At 57.4% G+C, this 25,320-nt stretch overlaps 8 protein-coding genes across 8 annotated transcripts; 3 read left to right on the top strand and 5 right to left on the bottom strand.

The window, feature by feature from the left end:
* Window positions 1-12: 12 nt before the first annotated feature.
* MKK02DRAFT_42450 (uncharacterized protein) lies at window positions 13-1,533 on the top strand (the record flags this gene model as incomplete). Its single annotated transcript, XM_053091991.1, has 5 exons — window positions 13-247; window positions 296-315; window positions 358-381; window positions 429-983; window positions 1,108-1,533. 5 exons carry the CDS (start codon window positions 13-15, stop codon window positions 1,531-1,533), a joined length of 1,260 nt encoding a protein of 419 aa, XP_052947842.1.
* A 169-nt stretch (window positions 1,534-1,702) lies between these two features.
* On the top strand, window positions 1,703-4,036 carry MKK02DRAFT_42449 (P-loop containing nucleoside triphosphate hydrolase protein; the record flags this gene model as incomplete). The annotated part of the gene is made up of 12 exons (XM_053091990.1): window positions 1,703-1,949; window positions 2,040-2,237; window positions 2,341-2,440; window positions 2,497-2,604; window positions 2,650-2,792; window positions 2,839-2,857; window positions 2,903-2,946; window positions 2,996-3,056; window positions 3,103-3,174; window positions 3,225-3,465; window positions 3,521-3,546; window positions 3,595-4,036. The coding sequence occupies 12 exons, from the start codon at window positions 1,703-1,705 to the stop codon at window positions 4,034-4,036; spliced, it is 1,701 nt and encodes a 566-aa protein (XP_052947841.1).
* Window positions 4,037-4,213: 177 nt separating this feature from the next.
* On the bottom strand, window positions 4,214-7,460 carry MKK02DRAFT_31571 (uncharacterized protein; the record flags this gene model as incomplete). Its single annotated transcript, XM_053088334.1, has 6 exons — window positions 4,214-4,242; window positions 4,325-5,454; window positions 5,579-5,651; window positions 5,838-6,048; window positions 6,189-6,308; window positions 6,390-7,460. 6 exons carry the CDS (start codon window positions 7,458-7,460, stop codon window positions 4,214-4,216), a joined length of 2,634 nt encoding a protein of 877 aa, XP_052947840.1.
* An 803-nt stretch (window positions 7,461-8,263) lies between these two features.
* On the bottom strand, window positions 8,264-11,584 carry MKK02DRAFT_31570 (uncharacterized protein; the record flags this gene model as incomplete). Its single annotated transcript, XM_053088333.1, has 7 exons — window positions 8,264-8,395; window positions 8,454-8,825; window positions 8,910-9,831; window positions 9,870-9,949; window positions 10,065-10,203; window positions 10,448-10,565; window positions 10,603-11,584. The coding sequence occupies 7 exons, from the start codon at window positions 11,582-11,584 to the stop codon at window positions 8,264-8,266; spliced, it is 2,745 nt and encodes a 914-aa protein (XP_052947839.1).
* A 1,538-nt stretch (window positions 11,585-13,122) lies between these two features.
* MKK02DRAFT_31569 (uncharacterized protein) lies at window positions 13,123-16,205 on the bottom strand (the record flags this gene model as incomplete). The annotated part of the gene is made up of 4 exons (XM_053088332.1): window positions 13,123-14,267; window positions 14,315-14,545; window positions 14,792-14,885; window positions 14,937-16,205. 4 exons carry the CDS (start codon window positions 16,203-16,205, stop codon window positions 13,123-13,125), a joined length of 2,739 nt encoding a protein of 912 aa, XP_052947838.1.
* Window positions 16,206-16,799: 594 nt separating this feature from the next.
* Window positions 16,800-17,393, bottom strand: MKK02DRAFT_31568 (chaperonin 10-like protein; the record flags this gene model as incomplete). The annotated part of the gene is made up of 4 exons (XM_053088331.1): window positions 16,800-16,850; window positions 16,958-17,143; window positions 17,262-17,339; window positions 17,391-17,393. The coding sequence occupies 4 exons, from the start codon at window positions 17,391-17,393 to the stop codon at window positions 16,800-16,802; spliced, it is 318 nt and encodes a 105-aa protein (XP_052947837.1).
* Window positions 17,394-17,647: 254 nt separating this feature from the next.
* Window positions 17,648-19,577, top strand: MKK02DRAFT_31567 (chaperonin Cpn60/TCP-1 family; the record flags this gene model as incomplete). The annotated part of the gene is made up of 5 exons (XM_053088330.1): window positions 17,648-17,849; window positions 17,894-17,987; window positions 18,033-18,255; window positions 18,302-19,126; window positions 19,176-19,577. 5 exons carry the CDS (start codon window positions 17,648-17,650, stop codon window positions 19,575-19,577), a joined length of 1,746 nt encoding a protein of 581 aa, XP_052947836.1.
* Window positions 19,578-19,994: 417 nt separating this feature from the next.
* On the bottom strand, window positions 19,995-23,835 carry MKK02DRAFT_22486 (uncharacterized protein; the record flags this gene model as incomplete). Its single annotated transcript, XM_053086573.1, has 4 exons — window positions 19,995-21,076; window positions 21,137-21,796; window positions 21,842-22,492; window positions 22,548-23,835. The coding sequence occupies 4 exons, from the start codon at window positions 23,833-23,835 to the stop codon at window positions 19,995-19,997; spliced, it is 3,681 nt and encodes a 1,226-aa protein (XP_052947835.1).
* Window positions 23,836-25,320: the final 1,485 nt, after the last annotated feature.

Here is a 25,320-nt window from a genome sequence, read left to right as displayed (position 1 = left end):
GAGTCCGCCAATATGAGCGGAAAAGGGACCTTTCTCGCCCACCTGGCGGAGTTCAATCTCGCAGATCATCTCCCCATCTACACCCTCACCGAAGCGGCGCCCTTCTTCTGGCTCAGCTTCATCTGTAGCTGGGCTGTATGCTACCTTGTACACCTGGGATCTGATACGCGCCTACTGAGGATGGCACTTTGGCCTGTAGCTGTTGGAGCGAACATGTGGGGCGTGTTGACGTTGGACATGCGAGGACGTGAGTTTCTGGATGCAGGAGATGGAGAGATGAGCTGAGCTGCATCAGAATATGCCACATGGAACATCGTATGTCGTCGACCAGCGGATCGAATGTAGCTAATCCTACAGGTCGGTCTGGTCTTTTTCAACGCAGTGAGTAGTAGGTTGACTGAACGGGCTGTCGCAAGCTGATCAGTCAGACTTCGGCCGCCATCCGCTGGGGCACTGCTACATCTCCTCCGACTTATCATCCCCTCCCTCGCCAGCCGCGCTTCCTTGCCCTTCGTCAGACGACCTGCTTGAAAGCCCTCAATCTCATCTTCGATGAGCCAAGGCTCCTCACCGTCGCTGGCGCGTCTCTCCCTCCCACGCGCTCTCCATACGGATCATTTCATCATATACGACACCACCTTCTCCACTTCCTCCTCGCCTTCATCTTCATAGACTTACTCTCGTACCCACTATACTACTTCGACCCGACCAACCTCGGTCACCCTCTCGCTACCTCGGCCGACTGGGATCAAGGCATCTTGACCATATCGAGCGCTTCCGGCCTGTCAAAAGCAGTCGTACTGCCGGCGGTGATCCTCCTAGGATCGGTGACCACGTATCTCGGCATGTCGCTGCTCTGGCATGCAAACGCTGTGATGTGTATAGCTAGTGGGGTGTGGGTGCCAGAGGAGTTCCCGAAAGTGATGGATAGGCCATGGCTGGCTTGTAGTCTGAACGAGCTATGGGGAAAGAGGTATCATCAGGTAAGCTCTTCCTCGCATACTGGTTGTGTATCGGTTGCGAGAAGCATGGCTGATGATGCCGATGCTACGAGTAAGCTCATCATCAGAGCATCGGTGTGGAGGCATAGCGCTGATGATCTCTCAGAACTCCTTCCACGTCTATACACGGCCATTCGCTCGTCTTCCCCGCTACCTCTCCATCTTTCGCATCTTTGCCGCGTCGGCCATCTACCACATGCTCTGCTTTCACCCCCAACACCGTACCTACAAGGTATACAACTTCTCCGCCATGTTTCTCCTCACCGGACTTGGGCTGGAGGCGGAGCGGCAATTTCACCGGTGGACAGGCAGGCGAGTCAGTGGATGGTCTGGGAGGATCTGGACATGGGCGTGGTTCACTTTCTGCGGGTACTTCATGATGCGCGGTGTTGCGGAGATAGGCTGGCTGGGCGGGATCAGGCAGGTATTCGAGGAGGACAGGCGGACGAGTCCGGTCGAGTGGGTGTTGTACCTTGCCGGCTCCAGACCCCATCCTTCGCTTCCGCTAGAGCTATCGACACGACTCCTATAGTACGCTAGTAGGCCCAAGCGACTCGGTGGGCAGCGGGTCCGATAGGGTGTTTCAGGGTCAGAATCTGAAACACACGCTCAACTCGACTCGCCTCGCCTCGGATCCGATCTTGCGTCATCTATAAATTATCTATCAACCTTGTCTTCCTCTCTTCACCTTCACCTTCATCATGCTCGAACTACTCGGTCCGCTGGCCGCTATGGACCAGTCCACACTTCTCAAGTCAGCTTCGCAGCTGCTCAACACGCTTGCGCCCGGTACCAACTTCGATCTGCCGGTAGCGCCCGGTGGTGATGCGGGACTGGCCAACTCGGCATCGACCTTTATCGGCTTTGCTATCCGAGCCATCCTCTTTGGCTATGTGCTCAACTGGGCGAGGCGCATCTATGCTGCGGTATTGTACAAGGCCAACAAGCGTGAGTCAACTTGGGCCCCATCACATAGCCGACATAGTACAAGCGGGCCCGATCATACAGCAGCCGACATAGCACAAGCCAATATCATAGTTCTCTTCCCAACGGCGCACATCTTACAAAGCGATTCCGCTTACAGCTGGGTCCAAAGCTGGATGGCGGCCGACCCGAACGTCCAGAACCAGCTGGACGACTTTATGCTCTCGACGCGCGAGTCCAGCAAGGCGAGGGGCGGCGATCGGAACCTACTTCGGAGTGGGCGATACGACGATGACGACGACGAGTTCTTGGGTCAGTCGGCGACGTGGGAAAGTGGACTCATACTCGGCAAAATCCTTCCCTTGTCAGGTCAGGCATCCCGTTGTTTGGGTATGGGCAGAGCTGACTTCAGCAGAGCAAGTCATTCGAATACGCTACAAGGGGTGCTGGATATGGGTGTCCAACGAGCCAGGTGGTAATCCGTATAGAGTGCATGGTGGAACTATGAAGATCACGTACGTCCTTCTTGCCCAATGGATAATACCTCTCTCAGTACTCAGCTGACATGTAGGACTTTGGGATATCAAAAACATGCTCTACGGTCCTTCCTTGCTGCCGCGCATGCCGCCTTCTACGCCAAGGAGGAGCGGGAGCTGCTCATCTTCCACTCAGAGAGCGGGTGAGTTCCCTGCATCCGAGCGCAGGCTGTGTGCTGAACATTCAGTGCGGGCTATACCGAGTGGCAGGACCCGATTTCCAGGCCCTCCAGACCTTGGAGCTCCGTCATCCTCCCTCTCAAGGAGCCGATACTCAAGGACATGGAGCGCTTTCTGTCCAACAAGGAGTCGAGGTGGTATGCTGCTCGAGGTGAGATCTTCTCTCCCGCCAGTAGCGACTGAGCTGATTCTGTCAGGCATTCCCCATCGAAGAGGGTGAGCTGGATCTATCAAGATCATATCACTGTAACCGACACTCAGTTACCTCTTCCACGGTGAGCCGGGAGCTGGCAAGACAACCCTAGGTACGTGCTGTCTATCCCATTCCGCCATTTGACTTCGGCTGATCTTCAGTCACCGCCCTCGCCAGCCGCCTTCGCTTGGATATCTACGTCATCAGTATCTGCCAAAACGGGTAAGCTTGATATACCTCTTGATGAAAGACTAGAGCTGACCATCAGGATGGACGATAACAAACTAAGCGAGCTCTTCCGGAATTGCCAGCCGCATAGCATCATTCTCCTCGAGGACATGTCAGCCATATCGGATATACTTGTACAGAAAAACGAGCTGACTCAAATAGAGACCGGATATTCTCCGCCAATCAATCCATCTCTACCGGCTCATCATCCACCATCGGCCCCAAGACTGCTTCTGGAGATGGCAGCAGCACCCCATTCATCCTCACTCCTCCTCAGAATGGCGAGGTCGAAGCTGCAATCAGCGGAGGTCCGGAAGGGCAGGAGCAAACGGAGGAGAAGAAGGAGCCATCGGTGGTGACGATGTCGGGGCTGCTGAACGCTATCGATGGGGTGTCTAGTCAGGTGAGTCTCCGCTTTGGCCTTCTTCCTTCCTCAGATCTCAGCTGATATACCTCAGGAAGGATGCATCCTCATTGCTTCGACGTGAGTATCTCAGTCATCACAACGTTGGAACTTGAACTGATCAGCCAGCAACCATCCCGAGAAGCTCGACCCAGCTCTCACTCGCGCAGGCCGCTTCGACGTGCGCGTCCCCTTCCACTCTGCCAGCCCCGAACAAGCTCGACTCCTCTTCCTCCACTTCTTCCCCGCCGAGGACTTCCGGCAGGACCACAAGACGGACGATCCTCTCAGCTCCGAGGTGAAGCTCGCCGACTCCGGCGTCAGCCTCACGGATACTCTCGACCAGGCGGAGCTGGACAGTCTGGCAAGGGCTTTCTCCGAGGCGGTCTTTCCGAATGGAGGGGCGGGGGGGGTGGAGGGGACTCGGGTGGCGATGGCTAGTATGCAGGCGTACCTCCTCAACTTCAAGGAGAGCCCGAGGATGGCGGTCAGTCAGGCGGCCGAATGGGCGAGGTCAGCAGAGAAGGGGGGATTGCTGCTGGATTCTCCGACCATGATTGACTTCGCTTAGATGCTCGGTAATGTATAATAGGGTATAAAAGTGACATGTGATTGTAGGTGTACGAGAGGGTGTCTCGAGGGATACTGCGGGAGCGGCTTGGACAGGCCGAGTGGGGATATGATAACATGGATGGCGGCCGCGGTGACAGCTCAAGTGCCGGATTTGTAAGGATTTATGCTCAACAGATCACCAATTACTGGATTCGCCTCCGAAGCCTGGTGATTGTCAGCGTCGTTTCGTGCGGAGGAAGAGTCCGACTCACTCGGCTTCCCTCGTCGATCTCTGCACCGCACATACAGCCTTCCCTATATCCATCCGGCGCAAACCACAACCCACTCTCCCCCTCCACCTTGGGCGCACCCACTTCCTCCTGACGATGCTCGCATTCCTCCCGAGATGATATTTTGCGGATCATTGCCTTCCGCTCCGCTTCTGCACTTGTAGGGGAAGGGGCGGCGTCGAAGGTGCCAAATATCCGCACGTAGGTCCTTGAAAAGGCAATGTTTCTCAGGGCCGTGTCCCATGCGCGGTCGCGCGCTGAAACGCGATCTTTGGATCGACCAGAAGTAGTCGCGGTGTAGATGCGGCAAGTATTACTGGTCGTCAGAGGGAGATCGACCGCTTCCGCATCGTCGTAGGAATGTATGGCGAGGTCGTACACCTGGCGGTGTATTTGTAGGTGGTTCAGCCAGTGAAACAAAAGAGGGATAGGGTGGTGGTCCAGCGTGCGCACGGGACTGGCGATCCGCAGGCAGATGTTCCATGCGAGAGGTTCGTAGCGATCTGAACGGAGGATTGGGCGCACATGGAAGGTAATGGCCGGGTGGGGTTCGACGGAACGATCGGAGTACATGTCGATCTTGCGTAGGGATGGGAGGAGGAAAAGTTTCCGATCGCGAAGGGATGTCAATGGGCATGGAGCAAAGGCCCAATGAGCGATGTCATCGTGTCGATAATCTCCCTTCTTCCCCTTTTCCGCCGCAAACAACCCGGTGACCACGATCTCCTGGATGCGCCGGAAGAGTAGCAGTCTGACCTTCCACCTCCCTGCTTCCGCAGCCGTCTCCGTTCTACCCCCCTTCTTGCGGCGGCAGGAACTGAATTTGACCCAATCGAACCAGTCTTCGCCTTCTTCTATCAGGTGCATCCCCAGAAGGAACTTCCGGAGATTTGCCTGACTGAGCCGAACCGTCCGATATAGCTTGGGCGACGCGATACCGTATAGAAGGGAGGAGGAGCGCATGACGACGCAGAGGGAGGTGTTGTCGACCCGTACGCGAAGGATGTCGCAGATGTGGCTGATGAGCTCGACGGGGAGCCGAGGCTTGGGTAGGAGGGGGTTCATGATGGGTGTTGTCGAGGGGAGGAGGAGGGGCAGGGAGTGGTCGAATGGGGAGGGGAGCGATAGGGAGGAGTGTACCGATGTACTGAGAGCCGTAGATGGTCTGTCGGATACCCCGGTGAAAGTCGAATGAGGTACAAAGAAGGACGGAGGAAGGGTGGGATTGACGGGTTAAGCTGTGGTGGCGAGGAATGTGGAGTTGCTCTTACGCCCTGAAAGTGGCGTTTTGGCGCGACGCAGTGGCCTGTTGGAGTATCCTTCTGGAAGCAAGAGCGCGAATCTCTGCCGATGAGCTTGAGGGTCTCATGTAGCTTAAGAGACTAGTGATAGTATCAAGGCAAAAACGTCAAGCGGGTACATACGACCGCACTACCGGATCAAGTCAATTTCGCCCTGGAATAGCTCTGTACGCCGCGACAACGGCCCTACTGCACAGCTTGCCTTGCTACTTTACAATGCTGAGCTCACCGTCAATACACTTGGAGTCTGCCGCCTCCGGATCCGTGTCCTGCGCCCAGAAAAAGGCTTTCCGGGCAGAGCTAGGCAGTAGCGATTGGGGAAGGCGTTTGGCCCGGTTAGCGGACGAATGCATAAAAGAAAGAAGGCACTCGGTTTCAGCTGCGAGCTGGAAATTGTACCTCTGCAGCCCCGATCCCAGGAGGCTGTCGGCCAAGGGGCCCTTAGCGTGATCAGCAGCAGTCAGCGGAGAAGAGAGACAGTAGCTGGATATGGTTTCCCCTTCGAAGATGGTCGAGGTCACTTGATAAGATTAGTATAGATAGGCAGCTACGGACAGGTGGTGCATGATGTCATATTCACACAGGCGAATGTGCCGAAGGAGATGAATGACCGGCTGATGACTGGAGGCGGATCGAGGTGGTGGATGGAGTTGGACGGGGGAAGATGACCGAGCACGCCGGGAAGTGCTAAGCATTGAAGCTGATGAGATCGCCGATCACAGGGGAGGAAGGAGAAGACTGAAGATCAGTAAGATCCTTTCTTACAGATGGCTTGACTCACATCATATCCCTCTGGAATAGCGGCACCACACATACAGCCCTCCCTATAGCCATCAGGTGCAAACCACACCGCTTTCTCGCTGTCCCTCTTTGGCACATCCACCCTCTCCCGACGATGACTCTGACCCAGCGACACGAGCTCCTGCAGCGCCGACACCTTTGCAGTCCGTCCCATCGCAGTTGACGAGTCGAAAGCGCCGAACACGCGTACGCCTGTTGTTCGGTCCAGGATGTGCTTGACGATTTCTCGCCATATGTCCGATCGATTACCGGGAGTATCAGGTGTCATGATGTAGATGCGATACGAACCCCTGACCTGGACAAAGGTGGATTTCGCCGTCTTGCTATCGTGCGAGTGGACAGCGAGATTCCGCACCTGGCTCCGTAACGAAAGGTATTGAAGCCAGCCGTAAGGTCGAGCGAACCAGGCGTCTCGACGCCCGACGCGCGCATGACTGCCGATCCGCATGCAAATGTCCCATGAAGGGTGCTGAAAGAAAGCAGCGGACTGATCGACAGGCCGCACGTGAACGGTCAATCCCGGCTGGCGGTGGACGAGATCGGTGTGAAAATGGATGATGCGAAGATTCGGGAGTAGGACGCTGTCCCGGTCGAGGATATGGTCCTTGGGGCATAAGCCTAGCGCCCAAGCGGCGACATCGTCATGTTGAAGTACCCTCCCATTCCCTGACCCCGCCAAAACTATCCCGGTGATCTCCTTGATACACCCGAACAGCTTCAATTTCCCCTCCCACTCCTTGTCATCGGCACGCTGCTCCCCGGCTCTCGGCGACCTTCTCTCCGACATCTTAATCACCCGGGAATATGCGAACGCAGAGCGATCGAACCAGAACTCGCCCGCCTTGATCAGGTGCATGCCCGAGAGGAACTGCTGGAGGTTCGCTTGGCTGAGCCGAATATGGCGGTATAGTTTTCGCGAAGCGATGTCGTAGAGGAGGGATGAAGAACGCATGAGAGTGCAGAGGGAGGTGTTGTCGACCCGTACGCGGAGGATGTCGCAGATGTGACCGATGAGCTCGACGGGAAGTCGAGGAGGAGGAAGGGGGTTCATGGTGGACATTGTCGAGGGAAAGGGGGGAGGTGTAATCGAGTGGGGACCGTGGGATGATAGTACCGATGTACTGCGAGCTGTAGGGCTGTATTTTGACGACCTCGGCGAGTGGCGAGTGAGGTGTAGAAGAGGAAGGAAGGAAAGCCGACAGGAAGCCGAAGGCAAGCCGAAGGACTGGATGACTGAGGAATGTGAGTTTGGACGAGCTGTCCTGAATGTGGCAGTTTTGAGTTTACCGTAGTCCGGCGGTAGTGGCTCGAATGTGCTCATATAAGGAGAGTGAGATGGTCACTGGATACGACAGGTCCGCGTACCAGTATCATTCGGCGCCAAGGACTTCAAGCAAGGTCGTTCCGGACGCTATCCACTTAATATAGCCAATCCCAGGAACAGGAAGGTTCTGCTCGAAGCTCCACGCTCTGACATACAGCTGGAACCTCTCCGGTATGACTTCCATGATACTATGAAATGAATTACCACTGCCTTGAGGTCGGACCAGAAGCTTGTAGATCTTCTCGCGGACGCGCCCGACCAGGCAGAATTTGACATTTTGGCAGAAGCACATGCTGCTACTACGATGTTGGCGCACGTTCTCGCGGGGAAGGTAAGCGGGCAGTCAGGAGGGGTCTGGGGGCAATGGGGAGTATACAGGTGTCATCTCGTCATTAGTCGAGGATGCTTAGATACGCGACGCGAGTGAGCGCATTGAGCGGAGGAGGGAGCTGGTTCACGGCTACCCTGAACGGTGAATACTTCTATCAGTGGGTTAGAATGGTACAATCTAGTCTTGGGCCATATACATGTCATCTGTACACAGTTATCATCGTCGAAGCGAGGGAGATCCTAGAGAGATCCGCGGCTTTCGGCGAGCCGAGGGGGCGTCTATGCCGGTGCAGGGCGTTCGCGGAGGGTTGTGTCGCCGAATTCGGACGACGCTGAAGCAGTCTGAAATTTGATCAGCTGGAGGACCCGATGAGCTATGACTGGACTCACTTCGCTTCTGCCTTGAGTTGCTTCACCGCACATACACCCTTCCATATAGCCGCTAGGTGCGAACCACAAACCCCCCCTCCGGTCCGCCAACGGCGCGTCCGCTACTTCCCTGAGATGCTTTCCGCCATACCCCGTGAGATCGGCGATCGTCGCATCACGGACTGATCGCTCATCACTCTCTGACGCCTGGTTCCGGAAAGCGCCGAAGACCCGCAGGCGGTATTTATTGGCCCCTGACCGTAAATAGAGGTTGCGCCAGGCCCTGATGGCAGGGTCGGTATCGGTCCCGCTGGCTGGGGCGCCGGGGCCTGGAGGACCCGTAGATTCGTCAACGTAATAGCGGGCTGTGCCCTTCGGAGGGAAGGATGGTGCCTGGAAGATCGAGGGGCAGTATGTGTGGAAGGCGAAATCGTGGACAAGGAGATTCAACCCGAGGTTAAATATTCACCTGCTCACGAGACGCGCCTTGGGCGTATCCAGGAGGGAGAGGTTGCTATGGGCGCGAACGCAGAGGTCCGATCCTCTGAATGTGGTTCCATCGGGGGAAACTGCGTGTCGGCGCAAGTCAAGCTGCAGAGCTGGCTGCTGACAACCGGTATTGACGGCGTGAAGTTCGATCCGGCGCAGAGAGGGGAGCAACCGGTCCGGGAGCGACAAAGAAGATGTCCGACGATATGAGCTCTTGCCGAAAGCCCATTTGGCGATATCCCCGTGATCGTATCCCTCGCCGTCCTCTTTGTCAGCGTCGAACAGGCCGGTGATTTGAAGTTCCTCGATATATCTGAAAAGCTGCACCTTCCCTTCCCACCGCAGCTCATCCGGATGCTTCTCCTTCCCCAAAGGCCCTCCATCCCCCGAGGCGGGATCTCCGAAGGGACGGCAGTCGATGCCTCTGGCCGGGGAGTCGCCCTCACGGATGAGGGCCATGCCGAGCAGGAACATCTGAATGTTTGCCTGGCTGAGCCGGACCCGACGATAGATCTTGGGCGCCGCGATGTCATAAAAGACGGAGGACGACCGTAGGATGGCGCAGAGTGCGGAGGAGTCGGCACGAACGCGAAGAATGTCGCAAATATGGGTGACGAGCTCGACGGGGAGCCGGGGGGTAAGAAGGGGGTCCATGATGGGCGGTGTGATTGGAAAGGATTGGAAAGGATTGGAAAGGGGAGGAGAAATGTTGGTTCGGGAGAGGTACCGGTGTACGGCGAGCCGTGTGATGAACGCTGGATACCTCGGCGAGTGATGAGTGAGGTATCGAAGAGGAAAGAAGTGTGGCGAGAGCGACGCGTTGAGCTCTGTTCGCATGCTGAGGAATGTGGAGCTGGGAGGAAAACCCTGAATGTGGCGACACGGGTTGGTGGTCGGCAAGGCAGAGGCTCTGTAAGCAGGCAGCAAGGCGGTTGCGATCTATCTCACTGAGCGATGTCAAGAATGTATCCTATTCTGGGGGTGGCTGCGGCAGTACATATGGCTTGCTCTGCCAGCAGCGAGGGCCCCTGCATGAGTCAGTCAGTGGTCCTACGTTTGAGAAGAGAATCCCAGCACTATGGGATCATACAGTCATTCTATCATGGGCGCACATATGACTGGTGGCTATTGAGGCAGCTTTACCGTCTGCAGCTCAAATGTCGTCTTGCGACCACGGACTCTGAGCAAAAGACGCAGTCGCATGATCAGGGCTCTGCTTTTGCCACCTGCGTGAAGATACCCCATGATGTTAACGTTGACAGGGGAGAGAGGCAACAACCCGCTATGATATAGCTTTGGATACATCTGACTACGAAATATTTCACCCATGTCTTCGATATGTGCTCAGGCGCGTTGTTTTAACTACCACATCACTCCTAACGTCCCCACTACACAACGGTCTCCCTCAACCACACTGTACTATTCGACTATTCTAATCGGCGCTTCCCTTCGTCGAGGGCATCGTAAAGACGTCGTAGGTGATATGGTCCTGCGAAAACTTCAGCTATGTTATGGAGGTCACTCACCGATTCCCAGTCTTCTCGAGTCGTTTCGCCGTCACACGATGCCTCTCCTCCCTGACAATGACATACAGGCCCTTCGTATCCGAGCGGTCCGATCCAGACCTCCATAACACCGTCGGCCCTACGTGGAGGTAACGCCCCTCGGATCACTTTCTCACTGTGATTCATCCCGATGTCGTTCCGAAGCTTATCGTATGCGAGGCGTCGAAGTTCCTCCCGCACCTGCTCGTCCACGTTGTGACCTGCCTGGAACGCGCCGTATAGCTCGACCCGCTCGTTCGTCCCAGGTGAGGGGATAGCTGAGCGAATTTTCTTGAACAGTTCGGTGTAGTAGTCGACTTCCCCCTTCAACATGAGATGACCCGTCCGTGATCCAGTGATATCGTACTGGCGCCTGTTGCGGATAGTGAGGGTTCCCGTCGGCCACTTGATTTTGGGAATGATGCAGGAGATGAGCTCGAGTGGATTGTCGGTATGGAAACAGATGTCGTGAACTGCCTTGCGATTGCTGAGGCCTTTGATCCAGTCGCGGATGATCCTGACTCCGCCGTTACATGGATGCGCCCGGCCGGTGGCTCCAAGTGCACCGAGGCAGATATTGAACCTTGGCGACACCTGGCGCTTCTTGCGCGATCTCGCACCGGCGTCGATGACCTGGGCGGCGGGAATGCGCTCCAAGTTGATGTATAGGTGTAGGATCTGCCCAAGTTGCGTATGATGTTCCTCCTCGTCATTGTCGAGACCGTAGACCGCATCCTCGGTGGAATGGATGTAGCCGTCTCCGCGGGACTCGATGTGATGGAGAGCTGGGAACAAGGGGTGCGGGGCAGCTTTGGTCGGTGCCCGCGTCGCCCCCAACAGTGCCCACTTGAGCACGGAACAATGCTGCGTCTGTGCCCTCCGGACCAGGCCCTTCCGGACGCGGTCCTCTTTGAGGTCAAGATGTTTGAGGTGACCGATGTTAGAAATACGACTCCTCAGCGAGAGCTCGGTAGCGAGGCTACTCGGAGACGAGCTCGGTACCGCGTAGGAACCCCTACACGGGACCGAGTAGGCGCACCTACAGTATGGAGAGTGCGACGTATGAGTGCGACGCCTGGTGCGAGATCCCATGCCGAACAGCTCAGGAGAGTGTGGCATGTCAGTGTGGCGGACCGAGTGTGGCGCCGACAGCACAGTAGGAGCTCCTATGCAGTATAGGAGCTCAGAGGGATTCGCAGGTCTGAAGAGAACGCCCTATAGCACATAGGGACTTGCTATAGCTTGTAGGGACTTGCTATAGTTAGTAGGGACTTCCTATAGCTTGTAGGAACTTGCTATATACTGTAGGGACTTCCTACACTATGTAGGAAGTCGCCAGGCTGGAATATATAAGGAGGTCATGTCGAGCCAGATGCATCCCCAGTCTGCTCTTGAAAACTTAACAACCGAGGGCCCAGGACTTCCGCGCGTGACTGGCTTGTGGAGACGGAGATGCATCGGCCGACCGCGCCGCTGACGTGTCGTTCACGGAGACTGACCCCGTAGGAAGACATTCCTTCGTCTTCTTCTTTGCGTTCAGGCCTTTCCGCTCATAACCGTCCAGCCCGACAAGCAATTTGTCCATGACGCAGTCCTTGGCTCGAATGTCCGCATATTTGTACAGATGCGGGATGGTGAGATGGTACAGCTCACGATTGACCGGGAGTAGCGACCTGACACCTGAGGGCAGCGAAGTCCTTCCTCTCGTATAGGAGGTCACATACGGCGGAGAGTACCTCAACGGGGAGGCGGGGCGGGGTCGGGGTCGCGTGAGCCGCGGGTCCGGCATGGCGAGAGTGGCGAGGCTTGATTTGGCGAGCTGAGCAACGAGGGCATTGGTTGTCTGCTGAGTGACGGGAGGTGCGCCAGAGGATATGTGTCGCCGAAGCCGTTATGTCATGAAAGGCTGCTTGTGAGGTGGATGACTGAAGCCAGCATGTCGATGACATTCCTAAAAGAGAATTCCTTGGTGAGACTGCGCAGGGCACGGGCCTTAACTCCCATCAGAAGGTCCAAGCGCACATCCACCTGAGTCTGACAGCAGCTTCGGCTGGTCCGAGCTCATCAGAATACTCCTCGGACGCGCGGTCCTATGTGGTCACGCCACGGGGGGAAAAATACTACACCTTGCGGTACGGTCGCGGCTGGCTGAGAGCAGCCTGATTTGGACGGTACAGCAGGCCCATTGTCAATAAGATACTCTTGTTTGCTCTGATACCGGCACAAAAGATCCGCGATGTCTGTCGGGCAGCTGAGAACATATTCTTTTTTTACCAGCTGTCAAGTCAGGTCCAGCTTTTGTCCCGATGGGAAGGATGTGAGTGCTGAGAGACGGATCAGGCTAGGTCAGGCTTGACGATGAGCCAGTGGAGATTATGTGGGTACTATTACATGCATGAGTAGGCTGTTGTACAGCTTATAAGTGGGCGAGAGTGAAACGACGTCTTGAGGCTGGATATTTGGCGGGCCGTTGTAGAGTTGCAGTGTAGGCGATGAAAAGGAAAAATTTCGGCCGCGGACGATGATGTGATCTTGATGATCGGGTACGTGAGTGGGCAGCTTGGATCGGCGACTCGAGGTCTTACTATCGAGGTGTCAGCGTGGTGTGAGTAAGTTGACCAGCAGGCCGAGCCGGGACTCACTTTCACTTTCGCAAGTTAAGCAGACTGAGCTGCCTCCCGACCCTCTTCCTCCTCCACGATGTACACCTTGGAACCGTTCGAGGCAGTGAGCACCGTTTTGACCTCGCCGTTGGCCCCGAGCTCCGCCGTTTGGACGATACCATGAGACTGTCGCAGCGACTCCAGGACGGCGTTGCGGAGCTGGAGCGCCTCGGCTCCAGTCTCATCGAGGTCGAACGTGAAGGTATGGATGAGCTCGATCCGAATGGAGGCGTTCTCGGCGTCGGACTTCTGTTTTAACAGGACCTTAAATAGCTCGAGGGAGTGAGATGTCTGCTGGAGACGCCATTCCTTTTTGTACTCGCCGACCCATATGGATGACTCATTCGTCCTGGGGTCCATATCGATTCGGATGGGCTGGTCCGTCCGCCACAAGCTAGCCTTCTCAAAGAGCGCCGCGGGGACCGTCCCGGTGAAGGTCAAGCTGGCCAGGTCGCCTCTGGCGCTGAGGTTGCTTAGCCAGGCGCTGACGACCTTGCTATCACCCGAGACGACCTGATCTTCCCCGGGTCGCACGTGGATAGCGTAGGGGTGTTGGTCGGACGTGGAGACAGAGTCAACTTCCGGGCGTCGCGTGACCCGGTGCATGCTGATAGTGGAAAGTACCGCGTCGCTGTCTGACAGGTTTTCGAAGCGCGACGAATCGCAGAGCTTGATTGTTTGAAGCGCTCCGAGTCGGATACCGGATGACGAGGTGGCACCCTCAAGGGTCCATTGTAAGATGAGACGATATCGCTTGCTCTGGTGGTATGACCAACGCCACTCCACCGGGCCGAGTATCAGCTCGAGGTGTACGATGTGCCCGAGTAAGCTGATCTTGCGCGTTTGGCGAGCGGTATTGGGGTGGTAGGCACGCATGCGGTAGGCGACTCGCTGATTCGCCACGAGCTTGACGGGCTTCCGCTCTCGTGGGCGGAGGCCGAGAAGGAAGCTCTTCATGTCGCGCTCGGTGATCCGGACCCGGTGGTAGAGGACGGGCGAGGCGATATCGTACATCTTGGCAGAGACGCGCATGAGCTTGGTGAGGGAGTGGGTGTCGCCGCGGGCTCGCAGGATGGTACAGATGTGCGTGAGGGTCTCGAAGGGAAGCATCTTGGGAGGAGGCGCGCTAGGGTAGTGAGCTGTAATGTCAGTCATCGTGTTCTCGACATGGGCGGACAGACCTTACCGGAGTGACGTGCCTTGGCGGCAGCTAGCGGTGATGAAGGGGGTGTCTGACTGATAAGGGTTGGTGGTTGATGCAGTGTAGTATCGCGAGGGATGAGGCTGATGCAGGATGAGGTATGAAAGAGGGAAGAAGGAAGGAAGGCGAAATCGAGAATAAGTGGGACGCGGGAGGGACTCTTATAGGTGGAGGAAGGCGTCCGTGCGGCGCTCGGACCTAAGCGCCGGGCATAGACTGTAGTAAAGCACGGACCTGCTATATATCATGGTAAGTGGCTGAAGGGTGCCGTGCATGTCTGTGCTGTCAGTGCAGGCCAGCTGACTGTCGTCGTGTTCAGAAGAGTAGTCTGCCATGTGGCGAGATTCAGGCGCATCTCATCGTCAGGGTGTCAGTCATGGATTAGTGATCAGCCACCATATGAGGAGGTGTCTCAGTATACATGCCGGCCTACTCTTCTGCGCTAGGTCTCTAATGATCAACATCGGCTCGAATCGACGTGTACGGGTCTAGATGGCGGGGGACGTGTAATGGGTAGGTCGACATGTCCTTCAGAGGTAGCGGCTTGCGGCGAAACCTGTAGCGGCAGCGGACTGAATGATGAGTGAGATCTCAGGTGGCGACTTACGTCTGTAATGACCCGCGTGATACGCTTCGCCCCATCGCACAGACAAGGCGGCCCGCCATACCCCTTCGGAGCGAACCAATACTCGATCGGGTCCTCGGCGAGAGAGAAGATGGGGTAGGGAGAATAAATTGGAGCGGTCTTGGTAGTCGGGAGACTGTTCGACATGAAATCCATATCGTAGTCGGCCAGTTTGTCGAGGACGAGCTTGCGCAGATCGTCAGAGGTACATCCCGAGAGAGAGGGATGGATGTCGAAAGCGCCGAGGATTTGGATGCTCCCGGTCCGACCATCCATGGTAGCCTTCATCTCGTTCAGGTAGGCACCAGCCTCCTCTTCGAGCAGCTCCGCAGGTTTACTGGCCGATCCAGGCGTCTGCCTGAGTTGACGGGTAAAGTAAAGTCGTAGTCCACCTCGCCAATGAAGGATGTCGAGACCGGGCAAGATAGCCAGGTCCGGAGCGTGGATCGTGAGGTTTTGAAGCTTGTGCCAGCCGCTGATCCTGTCCAGCCAAGCGCGCACAGCTCCGATGCCTTGGAGAACGTCGCCAATCGTGATGATACCCCGCAGAGCGACGTGCCGAGGCGAATTGTACTCGATGCGGATGCAGACATCGAAGGACGGCGAGGAAGCGGCAGCTGCTCCTGCTTGCGAGTCTGCGTCTGACTCGTCCTCTGCTTCGGACGGGATAGGGGTGTATGGGGCCAAGTGGATGGTGGCTTTAAACTTGTAGTCCGAATCATCGGCGGTCTTCTTGGTCCCGGAATCCACGTCGCCTAGGAATCGGATGGCCCGGAGCCGGTAGAAGAGGCTTGGGATGCGCTTGCCGAGCCCGGTGGCGACAGTGAGACACCAGGATAGGATCACGACGTGCTTGTCGACCGGCCCCGCCTTGCGAGCGAGCTTTGTCGGGACCTGCTTGAGCTCGAGCTCTTGGACGAGCATGAGCTGCACATGCTTGCGGGTCGCCGAGGACCAGGTGGGCTTGTACCTCGAGGTGCCCCCCTTGTTCTTGCTCTTGTGCTTTTTGGCGAAAGCTGGTAGGACGTCTTTGATGAAATCGGCCTCGAGACCGAGCAAGAAGCCCCTTATGTTGCGCTCGTTCACCGTAGGACGGGCGTATATGGCGGCGGAACCGTATCCGGCGAGATCCTTGGACGTGCGGATGAGGGTCGTGAGGGAGGACATGTCATCCCTGGCGAGGAGGATGTCGCAGACGCGCGTGAAAATCTCGGGGAAGGCGGGGAGCTTAGTGAAGTCTGGGGAAGACATTCTGCCTGAAGAGTCAGCTTTCACCCATGGGCGTAGAGACCCGGCCGATGGTTTCGCTTACTGCTCTTGGCCAGCTGGATTGGCTTGTATCGCTTAACTCGGATGAAGCTGGGTCACTGTGAGGTGCTGACGCTCTGGATGTCGAGTGCGATACTCGCAAGTTCGTCTAAGAAAGAATGAAGAGGAAGAAGGACTACAGGTAGCGTTTTCATAGACGCCGAGAGAAGCGAACGCGGGCCTGCACGGACCTGCGCGGACGCCTTGTGACCCACCTCGGCTCCCACTTGGACCAGCTCTGGAGTGGCTCAATCATACAGCCATGCCTCAGCAGGGCCGTCATGGTCGTCTACGTTCGCACAGAGACGTCGCCGCGGGGGAATCGAGCTGTAAGTTTTCCGCAAAGCTAACTGCAAGCATTACGCTGGCCCCGTAATTCGTTCGAGTTCCGTTCGGAAGATCAGTAAGTCTCGGACGGGAAGCACACATGCTTGCTTCGCAGAGCGTCAGAGGTGGGTGAGAAGTGATTGGTCTGCATATCACATGCTATACTTCGTTTTGTTTGCTGCTCAATCCCCTCCGGACTATCCTCTGAGTCTATTCGTTGATCTTGGCGAGGATCTCCGAATCCTTGAACAGGTGGTATTCCTGAAACGTCAGCTCAACCCTACTGCCGCTGCAATCTGATCCTTTCCCCCTCTTCCAGCAGCCAAAAAGAACCGAAAGACCCTTTCCTAGCAGAAGTGTCCACTCACATCCTCTCCGACCTTGATCGGGCTACCTCCCCAACCGGGCAGCAATACCCTGTCGCCTGCCTGTACCGAGACGGGTACGATCGATCCGTCCTTGCTTGGTGCTCCGGGACCTACAGCGATGACGGTGGCTTCTGGGAGAGGGGAGGAGGTGGCTGATGAGGGGAGGAAGAGACCAGTTGCTGTTTTCTGACCAAGTCAGCGCGATTCGCAGTTGAGGACGCCGGACCGCCTTGGTCCAGCTGTCTCCTTGACGTATCCGATCAAGCACAGTTGACCCATATATCCGTCGGATAGCTCGACTCACTGTCTCGGCCTTGAAGCGCTGGACAAGTACCCGGTCGAGGAGGGGCTGGAGAGATCGGATGGACTTGAAGGTGGCGGACTGGGGGTCAGCTGAGCTCCGATACCGTCAAGATTGCGCTATCAAGCTCACCATTGTAGCTATTGGCGGTGAGTGGTAATTGTTGTGAGGGCTATGTGTATGAGATCGATGTAAGATTGACCGCTGTCCGCTATAGCCGATAGACATTTTCCAGCACCTTCTAGCTTGTACTTTCCCACGGTGACTGCTTACTTACCTCCACTTGACCAAGTTCCGAATATTTCGCTTAATGCCGCGATCTTCCCCGGTTCACCTCTCTCTCTTTCCATCTCTTCCATCACCTTCTACACCACCTACACCCATATACAATGCTCGCTGCTGCCCGATCCCGCGCTGCTCTCCCCCGCCCTGCAAGGCTCCTCCAGTCCGTCGCTCCCGCTCAGAGGCGGTGGGCGAGCAAGGACGTCATCTTTGGCAACGATGCCCGGCAGGGCATGTTGAGGGGTGTGGACATCCTCGCGAAGGCTGTTAGCGCTACTCTTGGACCCAAGGGCCGGACTGTCATCATTGGTGAGCTGACAGGAGAAGAAGCATGGCCGCCAGCTGACTCTCAGGCCAAAGTTTCGGTGGACCAAAAATCACCAAGGACGGTGTTTCGGTGGCCAAGTCGATCACCCTCAAGGACCCCGTAGAGAACCTCGGAGCTCGGTAAGCTAAAGCCTGCTTTCGTGAGCGGCGGAAGCTGACATTCAGTCTCGTACAAGACGTCGCATCCAAGACAAACGACACCGCCGGTGATGGAACCACTACCGCCACTGTTCTCGCCCGTGCGATCTACTCGGAAGGTGTCAAGAACGTCGCTGCTGGTTGCAACCCCATGGACCTGCGCCGAGGGTCGCAGAAGGCGGTAGAGAAAGTGCTCGAGATCCTGGAGGCGAACAAGCGGGATATCACCACCTCGGAGGAGATCGCACAGGTGAGCTAGCCGTCAACATCCCTTGGGGATCCGAGCTGACTTCCAGGTTGCCACTATCTCTGCCAACGGCGACCACCACGTCGGGTCCATCATCGCCCAGGCGATGGAGAAGGTCGGCAAGGAGGGTGTCATCACGGTCAAGGAGGGCCGGACGATCGAGGACGAGATCGAGATCACCGAGGGTATGCGGTTCGACCGCGGATTCCTCTCCCCCTACATGATCACGGACGCCAAGAACCAGCGTGTTGAGCTCGAGAAGCCCTTCATCCTCCTCTCCGAGAAGAAGATCTCGGCTCTCCAGGACATCCTCCCTTCCCTCGAAATTGCTGCCCAGACCCGGCGCCCTCTGCTCATCATTGCCGAGGACGTCGACGGGGAGGCGCTTGCCGCCATCATCCTCAACAAGCTCCGTGGACAGCTGTCGGTCTGCGCCGTCAAGGCACCCGGCTTCGGTGACAACCGGAAATCCATCCTCGGGGACATTGCGATCCTTACGGGCGGTACGGTCTTTACGGACGAGCTGGACGTCAAGCTCGAGAAGGCCACTCCGGAGCTTTTCGGTTCGACCGGCTCGGTGACTATCACCAAGGAGGACACCATCATTCTCAACGGCTCGGGCGACAAGGACTCGATCACTGCTCGGTGTGAGCAGATCCGGGGCGTCATTAGCGATGCCACCACCTCGGACTATGACAAGACCAAGCTCCAGGAGCGTCTTGCCAAGCTGAGCGGTGGTGTGGCGGTCATCAAGGTGGGAGGGAGCTCCGAGGTGGAGGTTGGGGAGAAGAAGGACAGGTACGACGATGCCTTGAACGCGACGAGGGCGGCTGTCGAGGAGGGGATTGTTCCGGGTGGAGGAACTGCTCTGCTCGTAAGCTTACCGCCACGGACTTGTCCGGAGACTTAGCTGACATCCTCAGAAAGCATCCCTCGCACTCGAGAACCTCGCCGTCGACAACTTCGACCAAAAGCTCGGCGTCACCATTATCCGCAACGCCATCCTCCGTCCCGCACGCACCATCGTCGAGAACGCAGGCGAGGAGGGCTCCGTCGTAGTCGGCAAGCTCCTTTCCGACTATGCCTCGGCCGACAAGTTCAACTGGGGCTACGACTCGGCGACGAGCCAGTACCGGGATATGATCTCGGCCGGTATCCTCGACCCGCTCAAGGTCGTCCGGACGGCGTTGGTGGATGCCTCGGGGGTGGCAAGTCTGTTGACGACGAGCGAGGCGTGCGTGGTGGATTCCGAGGAGAAGGGACCGCCTGCGGGTATGGGTATGGGCGGGATGGGAGGCATGGGCGGAATGGGCGGGATGATGTGAAGTGGTGGAATGCAAGGAGCAAACAGAAAAAGGCGGGCCAGGCCTGGTCAGGATAGATCAATGAGAAGCGGGTTTGATAAAGGGTCACGGTTCAACTTGCAATCAGCATGCATCTTCCCTACTCAGATACTTTCAGTCCTTGGAGGTGCGCACACGACAGACTCGAAGGAACGAAGCACCGACATGACATGGCAGTATCTAACAACTACTATACAGCCCTGCCTCTACTTCCACTACTCGACAGTCTAATCCTAGATCCCCTCCCCGCCAGCTCTCCCCTCGTAAAAAGCTACCAAAAAAATGAGTTTGTCGTTGTCTTTTCGTCTACTCTGACCCGCTATAAAAAAAGTAATCAAAACCCCGCAGAAACCAAACAGAAACTACGGTAGAACACCAGAACCCAACAACCCCCCCCTTCTACGCCGCTATCCCCAACACAGCCACACATCCCGCCCACAACAGATCCAACAGCTCTCGGCCCTTCTCGCTCAGCCCGCTCCCGCGCCACTCTTCGTACCCCGTCGGTCCCCACGCGCTTTCGCCCATACAGAACCCCAATCTGTCCAGACCCTCGAGCACAAACTCGACCCCCTGCGAGCGGGAATGGCAGACCGCAATGACTGTGGGGAAGTTCCGGCCGGTCCCGATCGTGCTGGTGGGTGCGGTGGAGGTTGAGGCGCCCGCGTCCATCGAGGCAGAGACAGACTCGTCGGTGCCTGTACCGGGAGAAGGGAGGCGGCCGTGTGGTGGATTAGGGGATGGGTGCTGCGAGGATGACGTGGTCGACGTGCCTGCGAGACCAGCACGGAGAGCGGCATTGCGTTCCGCCCATTGGTCGTATCCCGCCCCTGGCGCGGCCGGCGGTGAATTTGCTGGAACTTCAGAGCGCAGGTCCTCCCAGTCCACCGCGCGCGCGACGACCCGGAATGAACGGAACGGGAGGGGATGGTGTCGACAGCTAATGTCCGAGCTGAACGAGACGTGTGCAGGAGGACGGGAGGCCGAACTGGCAATAGTCGAGACGGACGGGTTGGTAGGTTTCAGCCCGTCCTTCTCTTTGCTTGCGCGCCGACGGAGGAGTTTTTGGAATTTGGGAAGGGAAGAGGATGAGGTCGAGTCTTTTGGGCTGTCCGAGCTGACTCCTGTATCGCGGGAAGAGGTGGTGCTGGCCAATGTAGTAAGGGGCGGTCGGTCCTCCGAGTCCGAGTTGAAGGGGACGAACCAGACGAGCAGGGCTTGACGGTGATTATCCGGATTGGGCGTCTCCGTACCTGCCGCAGGGATTGGGCTGACGATCCCGGCAGGCCCGTTCGGGCCCTCCGACTCTATCGGTACCACCATCGCCACCGCGTCCTCTGGCACCCCGTTCCACCCTTTACCCTCCTTCCACTGCCCCGCATCATCCAGCATGACATCCGAGGAGCACCGGTCCGTTTCGTCCGGATTGGGCGTACCGGAACCTCGCTCATCCGTACTCGCTTGACTTGGCGTCACCGAGCCTGTCTGAAGACTGATCGAGCTCTTGCGCTGCGCCGCGTAGTAGTGCGGCGAGGGGAGACCGTGGCTTGTCGAAGTGGTCCGACCGGAAGGGTGCATCCAGGACGGACCGTCCCGATGACTTAAAAGCGCGCCAGACCACGATTGGCTCTGCATCCGCTCGCGCTCCTTTTCTTCCCGAGCCACCTTCTTTTCATCCGACTGTCCGCTGTGCTTGATGGACGCCAAGCCACGCTTGAGGACGCCCCCAAAGCCACCACCGCCGCTCTTCTTCTTGTCGCCCCGATCGCGCGAAGGTGAGCGCTCCGTCCCCTTTTTGCTAAAGACACCGCTCTGCCTCCCACGGCCTTCCTCCTCCATTTCCTTCTGGTTGGAGTTTTGCCGCTTCTTCTTGGGGAGCATGGCATTGAGCGCTGAGCCGAGCGGAGCAGAGGTTGAGAGCGGAGGTTTGCTCGTAGCCGCAGAGTCCTCGCTGCCTATCCGCCCAGTCCGCGCCATGGCGTCGGAGACAGATGCCCTGATCTGGGCAGCTCGAGGAGCAGGTATCGAGCCGGAGTTGGCGCGACTCGAAGCTGAGCGATGACGGACTGCGGCGGCAGCAGCGATGGCCGAAGCGGACTTGACGCCCCCGCATTCGCAATGCTGCGCCTTGCTGGTGAGGCAGTACGGTTCGCTCCGAGCTGAGAAGGTCGGATTGGAATTGGGGTTTGGCTTGACGGTGCCTGATGATTTCGAATCGCCAAGAAGGGGGCTCTTGATGCCCAAACCCTTCTTGAGCTCTTCCAGCTCATACTCCCTGCCTGCGGTCTTGCGGACCCGCCAGACACTCCCGCTCTTGATCGACCGCACCTCGCCATTCCCGTACAGCTCGTATTTGCCCGCACCGAGCGATTCCCACTCCGCCTTGACTGCTTCTCTGCTCGCGCTTCTGTCGAGCGGATCCCGCAGCTCCTCATTGGACGTGACGGTCGTGGAGGAGCGGAACGTCCACTCTCCTCGCCGATCTCCATATTCGTCGTCAAACTGACCGACGAATTTGGCGAACGTATCGTCTTCCCCACCTGAACCGAGATTGAGGGTAGGTGTAGATGGGGCCGTGCGGGGAGAGAGGGAGTCGATTGGGGCGTTCTTGCCCTTTTTATTGCCGAGTTGCGCTTGTGATCCGGCGAGGATAAAGTCAATATCGAACTCGGCGAGATCGACGGGTGCCGGCGGGTGTAGAGAGGGCGGTAAGGGATGTGGGAGTGGCTCTGGTTGGAGATTCCTCGCGTTGAGGAGGTGGGAGGCGCGGTGCAGCGCTAGTGTGGAGGGCAGAAGGCGCGGCCCGGGATCCGATAGGGGTAGTAAGGGAGGTAATGGTCGGATTGGCGCAGTCAAGCCCTGGCAATTAGCACTTCCCAACCAGGAGGATCGGTAGACTTACGGTCGTGCCCGCATATTCCATCGGGAAATCTGGCTCTTCTTCTTCTTCACTCAGATCTTCCTCTGCCTCCGCCTCGGCATCCGTATCCGTCACAATGATTGGTGCGTCCATATCGTGTAATCTCGCCTCCTTCGCCTCTCTCCTGCTCGAACTCCTCGCCAATACACCCATCGTTCCGCCCGGAATCGCAATTGGCAAACTCCCCCTCCTTTGTCCTAATGCCTCGGAATCTTCATACCCGCTGAATATTGGCAAGGCCGGTGCGGACGCCGATCCCACGTCTAACGGTCCTACCGCCCGATGCGCAGCCTGCATCCCCAACTTCTCCCAAAGCATCAGACTCGGTCGGCGGGAAGCGGACGCCCCGCCTCCCGGCGATCCTTGTGGTGTCTGCAACCCCGGTCCCCCGATACTAAGCCGCTCTCGCGCCCTCTTCCCATCCTCCCCGTACGTCGCTGCCAGAAACGCTCTCCTTTGCTTTTCCGCCTCCTCCGCTTCCGCCTCCGCAAAGACGTCTCCTCGAGGGAACAATACTCCGCCCGCTAGACTCCCCCGCCGACTTCCGGGCGATACGTCGATGGCCCGAAGAGCGACACTCGCGGCAGAAGGCGACGGTATGGAGCCGAATTTGAATCCTCCTTCCGCCGCCGGATCATTCTCGTCGCCTACGCTCCCCCTCTGCGTCGGTAGACTGGGATTCCACGGACGCGAGGAGGAGGCGTGCATTCCCCCATACGCCAGATGCGGCATGCTCCCTCTCCGCCCAAATTCACCGACCGAGTCCTGGTACTCGTCCCGCGCCGACGAACCGATCGTTTTGCTGGGCGGTTCGGTGCGATTCCGCGTGTGCATGGGCGGCGCTCCAGAGCCGTCACTACTGCTCGGGCGCGAATTCCGACCCTTGGCTGTATGGCGGGATGGCGAGGGAGGAGCGAGAGTGGGAATGTAGGGAGTAAGGGAAGACCGCCGGCGATCTCTGTTTGCCCCAGAGGCGCTGAGGGATTGGCCGGCGGGTCGGGATTGTGTGAGGGTCGAAGAGGTGCTCGCCGCGGAGCTCCGGCGGTTGTTGCCCATGGTAGGCGAGTTCTCGGTGTAGGGGAATGCGGTAGGGTTGAAGCCGACCGAGCGCTGCGTGCCAAAGCTGGGCTGAAAGGTCTGCGTTGGGGTGACGCCGCCGTACGGGGCATTCCCGGGCGGACGGGGAGAAATGACATTGAGGCCAAGAGGCGTCATGGAGCCGCGCCGTGGGTGGTGGGTGTGGATGAATTCGGGAGGATGGGTTGTGCCCTTGACGGAAGGCGTAGCGGGTGCTGAGGATGGAGCGAATGGTGCGTCCATTAGACTGGACACGTAAGCCTCTGTTTCACCTGATTGATAGATTAATCCACTCGAAAATCCAAACGTACTCGCTCTCGACATCGCTATACTCTCTCCTCAATCCCAGACCCGTACTCGGTCCCGCCGTTGCTCCCAGCATCCCATACTGCCTCGACGGCCCCGGTACCGGCGTACTATTCTGAAAGACGGCTTCCGTATCTTCCCGGCGATCATGCGGCGAGGGAGGGTCGTACGGATCAGACGCGAGCGAATGGGGGGAGGGATACGCCTGCTGCATCGTGCGCGCGTGCTGATGCAGGACCGAACGATGTAGGTGTGTCGGGGCGGATAGGCTATATCCGGGCGCTCATTGGGGCGCAGACTCCGTCCTTGATAGCTCTTCCAAAAGGTGAAAGGCGGGCGAACAACAGAGAAATCCTCTGATCGCCTGTCCGGTATCCTTCCCGTCCTTCCTTTACCACCCCCGAAGGATGTCTTTGAGCTCGGAGCGCGGCGTATGAAGGGTCCCCAACGGAAGCAGCCCCGAAACCGAGCAAAAGGAGCGTGTCGAATGTGAATACGTACAAGGTGGCCGCTGATGGATGGACGACGACCAAATTGAGCTGCAGTAAATGATGGCTCGCGTGGTGTGTGTGTCCGTTACGTGCCTGCCTCTACCGCGAGTTGTGGCAGGGGAGACTGAGTGTCCGTGCCTGCAGAGCGGCGCTAGCGCAATCGAGGCTGCTGATACGCTCGTTGACCGGAAGGGTTGTTTGCCGGAGAAAAGTCGAGAGCCAAGGTTTCGGCGCGGCAAGGCCTGAAAGAGGTGACACTCCGGATGTTCCTCGCGGATGTCTCGCCTCAGCCAGTGTATCTAAAGGGTTGATTGCAAGGCTGGGGTGGCCGTATGACAGAATGCCCTGGGTGAATGAAGGACTGTTTGAGGGAAAGAGAGAAGGTATGGATGGCTATGCTATGGTTGCCCATCCACAATCCAAAGTCAAGTGGGCAAAGGCAATCGCACCATGTTCGCTCGCGAGCGGAGTATTCGGGCGATTAGTAATCTCGCCCAAAGTGGACAATAGTCAATACGAATTTACTAATGGAACAATTGCTTAATAGTCGTTCCTGAGCACGCGACCCTGACCCCTGACTAAATAGCCAACAAGGTTTGCTCGCCTTTGGAAATCCCGGCCCTTTTCATGCCGAGAGAGATCCCCATGCGATCAGATCGGCGCGTGTTCTCTCCGAGTCACGCTAGCTACTTTGAGTTAGACTCGGTAGGGAAGACATTCCGTCCGTGGCTAGCGCCAAGTGGCACATGTGAAACAGATCTCTGGCTCTGAGCGTGAGGCTGGCTCACTCCCTCCCCTCTTTTCATGTCGATGCCTGCAAGCTACTCCGCAGTCCATCACATATATGCTCGCTTGTTATTAGAGATTGCCAGTCTCGTCAGCGGTATGGCGTGATATGGCCCCGGGCAGCTTGTCAGCCTTATGTGAAACG

This window comes from Dioszegia hungarica (genome assembly GCF_025882075.1).
Source record: "Dioszegia hungarica strain PDD-24b-2 chromosome Unknown MKK02contig_6, whole genome shotgun sequence".
Taxonomy (NCBI): Eukaryota; Fungi; Basidiomycota; class Tremellomycetes; order Tremellales; family Bulleribasidiaceae; genus Dioszegia; species Dioszegia hungarica.
The sequence above is the reverse complement of the archived record's forward strand: the minus strand, read 5'-3'. Positions and strand labels throughout refer to the sequence as shown.